Raw genomic sequence first — 14,281 nt, 5'->3', positions numbered from 1 at the left:
TTATTCTTTTTTTTGCAGGTTTGTAATAAAAGGAACGAGAAGCGCGTGTAACCATCGCGGTGTGATATTATGAAATCAAGGTACATCTATTTATATTTGTTTTCTAAAATTGCGTCCAACATTTATCTGATATAGTGTATAGCTTCGGTTTAACAAATCTGATTTCCCAAATTCAATTTTAATCAGGGAAAAACATCCATTTAATTGGTTATTGTTATAGGCGCTATTGCTTTCGAGTTATTTTTTATAGAACTTTATCGCACTTGTCTTTTGACCCCTTTGTTTGAATTTGGGACACCATGTTTAGAAATGTTTCAAACGTTCATGATTTTATGGTAAGTCATTATTATTAAATAATACATACACTCACCATAAAAATATAAACAAAACAAGCAATTATTGTGTAACTTAATTAAATTTCTGTATATACGTATTGATCAGTTCATTTTTCTTTTATTTATTAACTGTACAAACAAGTTGAATCTCTTTTCTGTTTTATTGATTAACAATTTGGTTGTTATTGTTGTGAAAATTAATATAAAAAAGGCGTGTGAATGATATTGTTAAAAAGAAATAGTAAATGTTTTAATTAAAAGTATGTATTATGATGAGATGTTATTTTGTTGCATATAAAATAATAAAAATATTGCCAGCATTTATGTATATATCCCTTAAGTATTAAAGATCTAGGGCACTTTTTTTCATTGAGTGATGCACTCGTAAAGACAGTTTTTTTTCATCTGATTTAAAGAATTTTAGAAAAAATGGGGTTTTAGTTTAAATACAAATAAATAGATCTTTTATTTATACTTTCTTATGGCTGGTTAACGAGTAAAAAAGCTTGTTTTTTCAAAATATACAAAAACATTTTGGTTTAATAAAATTTCATCATCACCCGAATATTTTCCTAATTGTAATGTAAATAATAATTGTCAAATGTTGTTAACTTTGGGTCCAAAATAAAACCAGAAACTAAAAGATTAAGTCTAGTCAATGTCTCGTTTTATCACTAAGATATCCTCAGGTACGTTTTTTTTTTTAATTTGATAAAATTGAATGTACGATTAAATATAATGATAAAATTAAGAAAGAACACGATATTTAAATTTTGTGGGTAATTGTACACAAAAGTCCAATTCGGATGAATTAGAAACTGGTAAGTTTTGTAACTTTTTAATATTTTCTATTTATTTGTTTAAAAAATTTATGCTATCCGTACAATAAATTGTCCTGAGGATGATTTTGTAATAAATCGAAATCTAATCGACAACTAAATCTTTATGTTTATGCTTTTATTTGGAACCGAAACTCAATATTATTTGGTCCCATTCACAAATAAAGTTTTGTGCATGCCTATATATTTTTTCAGAATAATTATTTTAAGGGATGAAACTTTTATGGCTTAAATTCAAAATTAATATGCATATTCCTGCAACAAAAAATCTATATAAAACGCGCATTTTGTTAGATTATAGCTAGTCAGTATTGTTGATTGTAACCGGTCTTTTAATTATAGTTTTTATTTGTACAAAGCAAAACGATCGTTGTATTTGCAGTATGGTTAGGTTCTTTTTTAATGTTTTATATTTATTATGGTTAATTGGAGTTGGGATAACACATTGTACATAATTTTTCCTTAATTGCTTTTTTAATATTCATTAAAATAAATTCTAAACTTTATACTACTAATTCTTGAAAAAAAATCATTAAGGAAAAAATATAAAAACTTAAGGTACAAAATTTTTATTAAATTATACTTTAACATACATGATTTATTGTCGCTATTTATTGTGAATGTTATTATAATTTACTCATGTATGTCGAACACTTTGTAAATATTCTCATAGTTTAACTTATTGATGATGTAATAAATGTAATAAAATTCCCTTTTATAGTAATGATCTTGCCTGTTTACGCTAAGGCTAGTTTATACTCACAATAATGTATTTATTTTATATTCATAATGTTTTTATCTCACAGGACACAAATAAAAATTGTTATATTTTTTATTTTTGAGTGTTTTTTTTTACCTAGATTAGATTAGGGGATGATTGGATAAGTAATAATAATAATAACGCGTTTATTTTGCAAATTTACAAATATAAGCTAAAAAACTGACTAAAAATTTGCAATTGGTAAACATATAAGATCTATCAACCATAATTTTAGTTTAAAGTCTAATTCGAAAATCCTTCAAGTTACTTCTAAAGAGTACAACCGATTGGATTTTCTTCACTAATGAGCTTAACAATAATCCCTTGCATTTAAATAAACAAGTAAACCTCAATAGGGTTTACGTTTCATTACGTAATTTTATAATTACCATCTTTTCTTACTGATGCTATTTTAAATTTGCCTTTACATCTTTGAGTAAATTACAACTTTATTTTCAGTCTTTTTACCCACACAGAAATTCACTGTTGAAGTCTAGTTTTTTCCATGATTTTGTTTTATCATCCAACTTTCCTGATAATTTTGTGGTCAATGTTTCTGCACGATTTGTCGCCACTATATTTTCAACAAGTTTGAGGCTGATTCTGAAGTTGACAGTAGCATGACTTTAACCTATTTCAACGATGTGTTTCTCGCCTTTTAACACAACTCAAACATAAACATGGAAAAGTACTAACATCTTCCCCTTTTTAAATATTGTATGTCCTACATTTAGTGGCGTATTATTAGTAATCTAATATATTTTTAAATGTTTTAATTCGTGACAATGTTTTTTCCACTACATGGAACTTCTGTGGGTAACTGACAAGTAAGTACATTTTATCTCTATCTTTAATTTTAACCTAATTTTACTTACTAAAAAAAGTCACATTCAACTTACTTTCAGTGAGCACTGATGATGGCTCATACGCCGAAAGCATTCTGTTAAGCTAATAATAAACATTTTGCTCCAAATATATCTAGTTTGATTACTTCATAAAAAAAACGCGATAAATACAATTTGTGAAAAGAAAAGAATGTCAAAATTATAAAGGTAAAGAATGTTACACAAAATTGAATTCAAAAACAAAAATATACATGTCTACTACAACCAAACCTTACTTTACTACTGTCCATACTGATTGGGGAACCATTAATATATCACTAATTAGATCTCTAACAGTTCCATAAGGAATGATTAATTTTTCTTTTAAATTGCCTGAAATACTGTGTCATCAAATTCACGGTAATATTTGTCCTTGGCTTGTCACTCTATATGCTTTTATTGGATAATTGAATTCCTTTTGATCAAGAAACGTTTTTATTTTTACCGATCGATGAACAAGAAGTTTGGAATGCAATTATCTCACTTAAAAATTCATTCTCTTATGATATCTACGATATAAATAGTATAGTCCTTAAAAATATTGTTTACGAAATTATACACCGCCTTACACATTTATTTAATCAGTGTGTAAACGAGGCTAAGTTTCTAGATTTTTTCAAGTTGTCCAGGGTGATTCCTATTTTTAAAAAAGGTGAAGTTCGATGTCGCACTATAGGCCTATATCTATAGTACCCATCTGAAGTAAAATCTTCGAAGTCCTAATAAAAAATAGAATATCCGATTTTTTTAGAAAAAATAATTTACTGGATACATTCAGATTACAATCACAGTATGGTTTTCGTAAAGGCCGTTCTACAATCCAGGCAATAACTATGATTGTGGAGGATATAGTCCAGTGCTTTAAGGAGGGTGAGCATATAAACTTAATGTTATGTGATCTCTCCAGAGCCTTCGACTGTGTCTCCCATAGTCATCTTATAGAAAAACTTAATCGATACAGCATAGGAGGCATTTCTCTTCAATTGGTCAAATCTTTTCCCGCGAAAACAGTGTGTTAGTCTCTCAGGTTGGTATTGTGCAGAGCGGGGTTGGGTTGGGTTGGTGCTGTTCATATATATTAAGGATTTGTTCAAATTTCTAGCACCTAATAAGTGTACTGCATTTGTACATAACAATTCGATTTTGTGAAAAACAAAGGCAATAATTTACTAAAAAATGTAATCTACCAAGCCATGGGTAACGCAGAAAAATGGTTTACTCAAAACTGTCTTAAATTAAACCGTGAAAAAACGCAAAACATTATTTTTCCAAGCAAACATAACAACGAAGTTGAATCTAAAAGTGTTAAGCTACTGGGCAGTAACCTTAGCTGGACACCTCACATAGATACACTAAAAAGACAACTTTTCTCAGTGTTGTACCTAATTCGTAAACTAAAATGTATTATTGACGATAAATCTTTAATGGATTCATATTGCTCTCTATTTCATTCACATATTTCATAAGGCGTTGCGTTATTGGGAAACTACCTATTCAATTGACATTTTTCCTTTACCGAAAAAATTAATTAGAGTTATCTCTAATATTGGCTGCAAGGACCACTGTAAACCTTACTTTATTAAACTTAATATTAACGCTACCGGCTCTCTGCATACTCTATCAGCTAGTAGAAATACATAAAAACAAAAATACCTTTAATATAAACTCAAATTTTCACAACTATAGCACAAAATCAGCAAACTTAATAAGACCTATTTTTAAAAAGCTAGAAAAATCTATAACAAGTTCGCCAAGACTAGCTTCCAGCCAATGTTAAAAATCTCTCTAATAATAAATTTAAGCTAGCTATGAAGCAGTCACTAACGAAAAATGGAATATACAGTGTTGAGGAATTTTTGTCCCAACTAAATACTACAGGGCTATAATAAATACCTTTGCAAAAATACGTGGTTACTTACAGGTGTGTAGGTTTTATAATTCTTGTTATTTACTAATTTTAAATGTTTTATGTATATTTTGTGTAATTTATATTTTTAAACTTTTCCTTTTATGACTTGCTACAGTTGTACCTCTTTTTTACAAAACGTAGTCAATAAAATGATGATGATAACATGATAATCTTGGCCAGAGCAAAGTGTCTGTTACAAAAGCATCTTGTCTGATGGCATGTCATAGATTGACTTGATCTTGCTCTGTATTGCACCTCACAGTTCTTATTTTCTCTTCTATTGGGCTTTGGCTGTAGATCCAGCAGTAAGTATATAAGTTGTTCTCATGGCTTGGTGACTTTGGACCTCGTGGAGTTGCATGATTTTTTGTGGTACGTGTAATCATCCTTCCCCAAGCGATTGATGGGATTTACTACCATTTTGTACAGCTACAAGTTAGTTTTTCAGGTCAAGCCCTGATTTCTGCCTAGCAGCACTTTCTGCCTTGTGTGGCCCTCTCATCATTCTCAAAAATCACTCCTAAGTATTATTTATCTTCTTCCAAGAACGGTATTTTCAGTAGGTTTCGTTTAGTTATGGTAATTTTTTAGTCCTTCAAACGCTATTTTCTTTGTAAAATAAATTACTGTGGCTTTAAACAGGTCTACTGACCGTAGTATGTCAGCCTATTTATGGTAAGTAAACTGCATAGGATTTATGGAATGTAGCACCATGATAAGCATGCTCTATAGATTTTGCATAAGCGGTGTTGTATCCTAAATGCCTTCCTGTGTTTTTTGACTAGATACGATTTTTTTTGTTTTTGAATGAAACTTATTAAAACTGTATTGGGGTGTAAAATGTGTAAAACTAATATTGGGACCGTTACGTAAACGATTTGTATAATTTCATTTTTTCAGATAAATGCATGCAATTTGCAGGTGATACAATCCGTAAAAAGAAAAACAAAGACCTAAATACTTTGAAATTTGATAGCAAAAAAGTATTACAGATTGCTGAGTCCTAACATCTGGAAAATCTGTCAGTCTCCTTCTGATAACTTTGGATGTCAGATTGAGTGAGTGCACACACATATTTATTTTGGAGGATATCTTTGTAGTTAGAAAATTAAAAAATATTTTGGACAGTTCGTTCATATGCTATTTTCGACTCTCACATGCTGTAAGGACTGTAAATCTGGGGCAACTCAGGTGCGGGATACCGAGACTACTGCAAGCGACTTTTTAGAGGTTTAGAAATTTTAACTCTACCTTGCTTGTACATTTATCTCCTATTAAAATTGAGTATAAATCCAACTCGAACTATTGTAGTATCCAACAAGTTCTGCATCATTTCTGCGGCCACATGGGTGCATGCTTGAATTGTCAAGAAATAACTTATCAAATATTTCATTATACTTTACCAACAAATGTAAAAACTTATCTATGGAAAAATTTAAAAAAAAATGACTGACAAGCTGTAGATCTCACAAAAAAATGCTTTTTTCTCTACTCAGGCATACAGGAGGGTATACCCTCTAAATATGGAAGATACAATACAACGAATGCGAATCTTAATTTTTTTAATGTTCTCATTTTTGACGTACTACAACTGTTTACGAAGTAAATCATGTATTACAAAAATAAATTAGCTAGTAAAGCAAAATAAGAAAGAAAATTCTAACTTTTATTTTACTACTTAGTAATTCTATCAGAATAATTAAGCAACATAAAAGAATACGAATTCCAGTAAAATTAAAAAATTTTAACATCGATATAGATAAATATATCCTTGAATAAAGCAGAATTAATTGTGACCAATTTGTAAAAGCATTGGCCATATTTCTTTTTTCAAGTGCCACTACTCAAAATTATTTAACAAGTTGTTTTTATTAGGTACTACGTAAACACTTGAACAAAAAAATATTTTTAAATCTTATCAAATTCTGCAAATATAATTGATTTATAAGCAAATACTTAGCCAAAACTTTGGTATTGATTAAAAAAGCTTTACGATGAAATATAGGGAATTGGCTCTGGTTCTTGGTCTAGCAGCGTTTTGCTTGGTAAGTCTTTTAATATGGTTCATATGTCATTGACTTTCTTTAATATGGCTTATAATCATTTAGGCTGATGACTTAACCTTATCCATTTCCGAAGGACAAGTCAAGGGTACCAAGAAATGGACTTACGCCGGTAACTCGTACTACGCGTTTTATTCTATTCGCTATGCTAAACCTCCCACTGGCTCACTCAGATTTCAGGTTTATAAAACACATCATGTTAGTTACTGAGCCTTGTTTGTTTAAATGAACACTCTTTTAGGCACCTGTAGCAGTTGATCCATGGAGCGACGTCTACGATGCCACCACTGAAGGAAATATTTGCTATCAAGTAAATGTTGATTCGGCCGATGAAAGTGAGGATTGTCTTAGCTTAAGTGTCTACACACCAAAGGTAACAGTCCCTATTTTATTACCAAAGTTAAGAATTTACATGAAATCCTCTGTTTTCAGGTTATTTAATAGCAATCCCAACTATTTTGTTGTTCTATAATAGTTTCACTTTTAAGTGGCATTGGTCCAAACTTAAGTATCACACTATTTTTAATTCATTTAATTAAATAAATTGATGAATTTAAAAGACTATGATCCATTTCTAACTAGCATAAATATTTTTTTTGCAGAATCCAAGTGAACTTTCCAGTAAACTTCCAGTTTTGTTTAATATCCACGGTGGTGGTTTTAACTGGGGTTCAGGCCAGACCAAAGGATCTACTGGAGGCCTCGATCCAGGATACTTTATGGATACTCAAAAAGTTATAGTGGTCAGCATTAACTACAGACTGGGACCATTTGGTAAGCATACAATTTTTCTTAGCTTTTTAAAAATTATTAGGATTTTCAGAATTTCATGTTTATTTAGACATGTCTATATCAAAGCATCAAAGAGTCCAACCACTTTAACCTTAAAACGATTTTTCAGGATTTATGTAAAAACAATGCGATGATTAATGGTCATAGAAAAGTCTTCAATTTAAACTTACAATCAGACAAATACACCTTATCTTGGAAATAGGACTCCACATTACTAAACCTTGAAAGGACCTTTGAATAATCATGAAATGGCCGAAAAAACAAACGCTTTTATGGCCTGGCCTAAGTATATACATATATTCATTTACCTATCCTATTTCGGTTGCATTTATTGTTATTACGTATTGTTTATCTGAGTTTGATACTGCTTAGTCCCCTTTAATATAAATTTTCATGGTTTATCATTGACTGTAGCTCATCTCAGTCGGATGCCATCAAGAGTACATTATTTGCGTATCTTGGATGTTTCAGGAATCTTCCATTAATATTTATTTATTTATTTACTCAATTCAGTGATTTGAACAAGTCTTCTAGGGCCATCGTAAGTAATTTCGACAAGATTGGCTTTTGATTGGTATACAGTTTTTAGCTCGTCATCAAATAGTACTGTCATTGTTGCACCTAAATAGACATTATGCAGGAGACTTTTGTACCTTAGGTCTATTCTGCTTTTGAGCAGAGCTTCTTCGAGAGCCGATATTGCTACGCTCTTAAATGCCTTATCGTAGTCAACGAAGGCTGGATACAAATATAGATTATACTGACATATCATAATTTCTTATATATAAGTTTTGTGTTAGCGTTGTGCCATCCAATACGTATCTTACTCTCGAAAAGACTTTTGTTGAATAAGATTAGATATTCCTTAACTTTTTTGTCTCCTTCCTATTAAGATACCGTCATCTCTCGATGCCTTATTTCCTTTCATATTTTGCAGGGAGTAGTCTACTTCATCTTTCGTAATTTCTAAAAGGTCTTTTCAGAATTAAAGTTTGCTATTGTTTTTTTTTAATATCTTTTTAGTATTGGGTGAGAAAGGATTTATTTGAGCTATATAAATCTCCATAGTACTTTTCAGTTGCCTTTATTATCTCGGTTCTGTCTCTTACTTCAAAGCCGGGGCTTTTTAGTATAATTATCTTCTTATTTCCTACTTCAGATTTCATTCCTTCCCGTTTAGGTAAGATTCCTTTGGTTCTTTTCTATTATTCATTCTATGCGTTTTTCTTGATAATTCACCACTATATTTCTTTTATTTTCATTCAAAAGCGTCTTTTTTCTAAGCATATCTTGGGACTTTCTACTTTAATGTATTAAATTCTATTGTTATTGTTGATTCTCTCCAACCCTAGAGCATACTTCTAAAAATGTTATACTATTTTCACTGTGAGATAGTTTAATATAGAAAAAATGTATATTAAGCATACTTCTAATAATTAATTTATGACGTTTAATTTATCTAAATAAAGCTTTTCTAAATGTAAGTCACTAGCCTCTTTCAGTTGATTTGTACTTTGCTCGTTGTATATTTTTAAGAGTTCTGTGTTTGTCTCTAGTTTTTTTCTTTGGTTATTTTAATATTTTTAATTTTATTTTGAATAGTCTATGATAGCTACCAATCGATATTGGGTTTATTGCTGTGACATCTTGAACATTTTTCTTTTCCTTTTTTAATACATAATCTATTTTATTCTTCGTAGTCCCATTTGGTGAAACCCATATTCACCTGCTTTGTGGTTTTTTTATGAAAGAAGGGATTCATTGCGAAAAGTTTGTTCGCTTCTAAATGGTTCATTAACATTTTCTTTCTCTCGTTCGGGTTTCCGTATCCAAACTTCTAATTTCTTGCACAGTTTTGTATTAAAATCGTCGATGACTAACGTGTATGTGTTATTGTTCATAGCCTTCCTTAACGATTACAACTGCTACTCTTTCTGAAATTACTGGATTTATGAGGAACTTTTTGATATTATTTGCAATTTTTTTAGAAATAAGGAATCTTACTTCATCTAAGCTTTCGTTTTTTCTTCCTTTATTCAAAAGACTTTTATTACCACTTAAATATTGTACATAAAAAATTATTACAAGAATTTACACAATGCTTAAGAGTAATGCGGACTGAACTGCGATTATAAAAACAACCGATAACACATACACGAGCTAGCGCGCATGCGCTTTATAAGACAGAATGTTTTTCCGTATTCAAGTTAAAAACAAGCCTCACCTCGTCTCCTCACCTCAGAGAGGTCAATTATGTCCCATTTCATGTTCGGTCATTCTTCCTCTAGTTTGAGTACTTTTAATCACTATTCAGAGATCTTACGCCATGTTTATTGTTGCAGGTTTCTTCTCTACTGGCGATACCGTTATCCCTGGAAATGCTGGACTTAAAGACCAAAGATTGGCATTAAAATGGGTTCAGAAAAATATTGCCAACTTTGGAGGAGATCCGAGTAAAGTAACCATATTTGGTGAGTCTGCTGGTGGTGCATCGGTTGGCTACCAAATCTTAAGCAAATCCTCTCAAGGTATTTTTAAAAATTATTTAAAAAAAAATCCCTTTGGCTGAAATGATTATGTTTCTAGGCTTATTTAGAGGAGGCATTCTATCTTCTGGTACAGCTTTATGCCCATGGGCCTATCAAAGGAATCAAACAGAAATCACTTTTAAGACGGCGAGCTTTATAAATTCCGAATTTAATTATAACAGGGACTCCGCAACGTTGTTTAATTATTTACAAAATGTTGATGCTAAATTGATTGATACAGCATCCAAAAGCTATAGTGACTGGGTAGGTATATTAATGCAACATCGAACCAAAGCTATTTAACAGGAAAAATCGATTTTAGGCCCAATCCTACTCGGACACAGGTCTAAATGGTGTAATAAATGGTCAGCTACAGCAAGGCTTTTTCTATGCCCCTGTAGTTGAAGTAGAAACGGCAGACGCGTTCTTAACCGAAAAACCGTATCAAATCTTGGAAAGTGGTAACTTTAATCAAGTCCCTATTTTGATTGGCACTTGCGCAGATGAGGGACTGATGAGCTACAATCGTAAGTATTAATTTAAAATCATACAGAATTGATAACAATTTTTTTGTAGAATACACTCAATGGACTTTGTCCATATACGATCAGGACAATACAATCCTAGTGCCACAAGGAATGCACATACAAGACCAAGCCACTAAAATGGTAGTGGGCAACGCAATAAAATCTCAATATTCCCCTTATAGTGATTTGCAATACAATATACTAGCGGGAATTCAGGTACATCAAATCTCACTTAAGTCTATAGCTTGTGCTAAGATTTTTTTTATAGTACTTCAGTGAACAAGACTTCCAAAAATCTTTAATAAGGCACGCAGAGATGCAATCGAAATATGCCGATGTCTACTTTTATAAATTTTCTTACTCGGGACAGATGGGTGGAAACACCAATACATACCCAGGTAAATATTGTGTAGTGTGGATTAATAGTAAATTAAGATGTATATATTTGTAGGTACTAGTAATGTAACTCATACAGAAGAAATGGGTTATATTTGGCAAAGGGGCAGCGCTTCCAGCTACCCACAAGCTGATCAAAATGTGCATCAGCGGTTCATGCAAATATGGACCAATTTTGTTATTTATCAGTAAGCATTCGCACATATTAAGTAACAAACGTATATATCTGATTATAAATTTTAGAAATCCTACCCCCACTCAAGAGGCAGTTCTACAAAACATCGTTTGGCAAAAACTTACCGAAAATAATTTGCAATATGTCGATATCGGTGCCGACCTAGCATTATCACAGAACCCCATTGAAAGATACGCTTTTTGGAAGCATTTAATTTTGACAAAATATGGCGTGCCACCATACGAGACTTTTTAAACATGAAATAAAGATTTTTTAATTGTTAGACTTTGACCGAGTTTTCTTACAACCAGAAACAACTGTTAAAATATTATCATTCTGATCTTCAATGTACTCACCCACATAAGAATCGGAAATCTAATGAGTAAACGGAGCTGTTTTTTTTTTTTTAATAACATTAGAGTGTTATAACTTTTTTTTTTCTAAATGAGATGAAAGGGGGAACTGACGAATGCCCAAGCTAATCAAAACAAAAGAAGGCCTTAAGAGGGTCTCCAAAAGTTGTTTGATGCTCGGAGGAACCTAACCCCTCTTACCTGAAACGCCCAGAGAAGGAATCCTTCACAATGCTGCTAGCTCAAACCGATGTGGGTTCTAGCTTCTTTCTCAACCAACTGAACCAAAATTTCTTAGGTAGTAACTACCCAAGAGCTACCCAAATAAATGTGAAAGTCAGTATGGCGCCACCAAGTTTTGGATTTTATATAATCCCAATGGAGGCCCAATATTTATCAAAATTTATTTAGGCAAGTTCAAAACGAAACTTGGAAAACAAAATCAAGGTCAAGTCGGTATACACTATTGTTTCCAAATTACCTATGATATTCTAACCTACTCAACTCAAGTGAAGAACAAAATAACAACAGAAAATAACAATTTATTTAAGTCTTGATTATCACAGCGAATTTTGTTCTGTTATTTTATTTATCTTTAAGAAGAATAATTATTTAAGTTGGTAATAAGGAACCAAAACGTTTAAGTTTCTAATTACAACAAAAACAAAGTTGTCAACAGATAACGTGCCATAAAATTAAATTTTCCAAATTGGTGCACTGTCATTCGTGACCATGCTTATAAGAAATACATCTAAAAAAAAAAAATACGCAATCAAAAGTGTGGTTGTCAAAATAAAATAAATTATGTTACACCCGAACCTTTTTGGGGAATGAAGCTTCAATTCGAATTAAACTAACAATTTACGTTACCTTATATTTACAATTTATGTTACGACCTAAGCAAAAAAAAAAAAAGAAAACCCTAATTGTTAAAGCTTCCCCAATCAAAATTACCCTTTTATTATTTTACTCTAATATTTACTAGCTAATCTGAGAAAATTTGACATCTTAGGAGTAGTCTGAAAATAAATAATATAACCCTATTTAGTAACCCTAATATAATATAACCCTATAAGTATATACTCGTAGTACTACGAAGCCGGCTGCGTCTTACCTTACAGGAGTCACTTGTCACATATAAACGTACTCTTCAGTAATATTCAATAATAAAATAGCATCGATTAACTAATGTCAATAAAATTTTAAATAAACTTTTGAGACAAGTACAGTCGAACCTGGTGGGCCTTGGATTATTTAAATAATATAAATATATCCAGCCTTTGAATAAGAAAAATAATTACATCCCCTAACCACCACAATTCCGCTTTACCCCACTCAGATTGTGAAGTCATATATGTATGCATCTCAACTCAATAGATAAGTTGTGATAATAAAAATAAAATAAAATAAATGAATAAAAACAAATGTTATGTTGTGTCACTTAGCTCCACACACAGCAGGCTACTTCAGATTTGAGACTCTCCCAGACATCCAATTATATCCAGTCAATTATATCCACATATGGGTAAAATTCACACGAATTTCAAAAAGAACTAAAACACTCTTCACTTGATGATGGCGGTCTGGAAAAAAGGGACGACCGCAGAGGTTAAACCCGTATTTAAGCAATCACGCACAAAATGTATTGCCAATCGAAAATAACTTAACTTTTTTTATAAGTACCATAAAACCCTTTTTAAAAAAATAAATAACTAAATTTATGGTCCAAGGAAGTCGGCAATGAAAATATGGGTCACTATGACGCTCAATTTCGATTTTCCCTAGACCAGTAACTTCTTGCTATCTTCCAAGAAAACTAATATTTACATAAGATAAAAAGAGACAAAAATTAGATAGGTCAGTCCGAGTAAAATCAACCAGCATATCTGGTATGGTCAAGCCAAAATCAGTTATTATAATATGGACAGTTCAACATACACAATTGTACATACATGCCCAATTAATCATTATTCATTATAAAAGAAATAAATAAAGAATGGAATAATCAATATTGGATATAATTTAAATTCTAAAATATTTCTTTAGGCCAGAACCGGGTTTTATAAGAGTATAAATAAAATTTCATTAACAACCAGTACAATATGAAGCTGGAATGTACAAGATTAAATGTGTCATTAAAAAAAAAAAGAATACTGTAATTTGAAATGGCTAGAGAACAGAACTATAGGTTACTTGGGAGGCTATTACAGAGAGAGCATTACTAGTACCAATCATTAATATTTGTAAAATATCTATTTTGAAAATATAACTGTAACCAGTGCTTTTAATAATGAGTATAAAATGCCAATTTTAACCTGTAACACGAGTTTCCTCTACAAATGGTACAATCCGATATTCTCAGTTTTTTCCTAAAATTAATTTTTTTCTGGTACGTCAAAAAATGCCCTCTGATGAATAAAACATATCTGCAAATTAAAAAAAAATATCTACTTTGGTATTAAAGTTATTTTAATTTTTAACACCCCTTAGATCCGAAAGTGAGACGTTTAAAGCATACCTTCATTTAATTTTTATTTTTTTTTGCAGATTCATCCTGTTAACTTTCTCGGTAGAGTTCCTGAACACCCAGTATAATATACCACAATTTAAGCTTAAATAGATATCTTTATTATAAATTCTACATCAAAAATTATTTAACGATTAAAATAAAGGTTCTTTACTAATTTTCTATAACTAAAAATTCAACGTTTTGTTGATAG

General features: G+C 31.1%; 2 protein-coding genes across 2 annotated transcripts in view; both read left to right on the top strand.

The window, feature by feature from the left end:
• Positions 1 to 1,638, top strand: part of LOC126733834 (histone-lysine N-methyltransferase ash1) — a 77,766-nt gene extending 76,128 nt beyond the window's left edge. The window contains exon 28 of the mRNA XM_050437248.1: positions 19 to 1,638. The gene's annotated coding sequence lies outside the window, so the exon portion shown is untranslated. The remainder of the gene's footprint in view (positions 1 to 18) is intronic.
• A 4,968-nt stretch (positions 1,639 to 6,606) lies between these two features.
• On the top strand, positions 6,607 to 11,493 carry LOC126734315 (esterase FE4-like). The gene is made up of 11 exons (XM_050437889.1): positions 6,607 to 6,772; positions 6,836 to 6,970; positions 7,032 to 7,163; positions 7,393 to 7,564; positions 9,925 to 10,110; positions 10,169 to 10,374; positions 10,433 to 10,637; positions 10,687 to 10,853; positions 10,906 to 11,035; positions 11,089 to 11,221; positions 11,277 to 11,493. Exons 1-11 carry the CDS (start codon positions 6,722 to 6,724, stop codon positions 11,461 to 11,463), a joined length of 1,704 nt encoding a protein of 567 aa, XP_050293846.1. The 5' UTR covers positions 6,607 to 6,721; the 3' UTR covers positions 11,464 to 11,493.
• The last annotated feature ends 2,788 nt before the right edge of the window (positions 11,494 to 14,281 follow it).

The sequence above is a fragment of the Anthonomus grandis genome, chromosome 3, assembly GCF_022605725.1.
Source record: "Anthonomus grandis grandis chromosome 3, icAntGran1.3, whole genome shotgun sequence".
Classification (NCBI taxonomy): domain Eukaryota; kingdom Metazoa; phylum Arthropoda; class Insecta; order Coleoptera; family Curculionidae; genus Anthonomus; species Anthonomus grandis.
Note: the sequence above shows the minus strand (reverse complement) of the source record. Positions and strands in the feature narration are given on the sequence as shown.

Coding starts and splice junctions, on each gene's coding strand:
- LOC126734315 (XM_050437889.1), top strand. CDS start 6,722: ATGAAATATAGGGAATTGGCTCTGGTTCTTGGTCTAGCAGCGTTTTGC. Junction 6,773..6,835: donor GTCTAGCAGCGTTTTGCTTG/GTAAGTCTTTTA, acceptor ATAATCATTTAG/GCTGATGACTTAACCTTATC. Junction 10,854..10,905: donor ATATACTAGCGGGAATTCAG/GTACATCAAATC, acceptor TTTTTTTTATAG/TACTTCAGTGAACAAGACTT.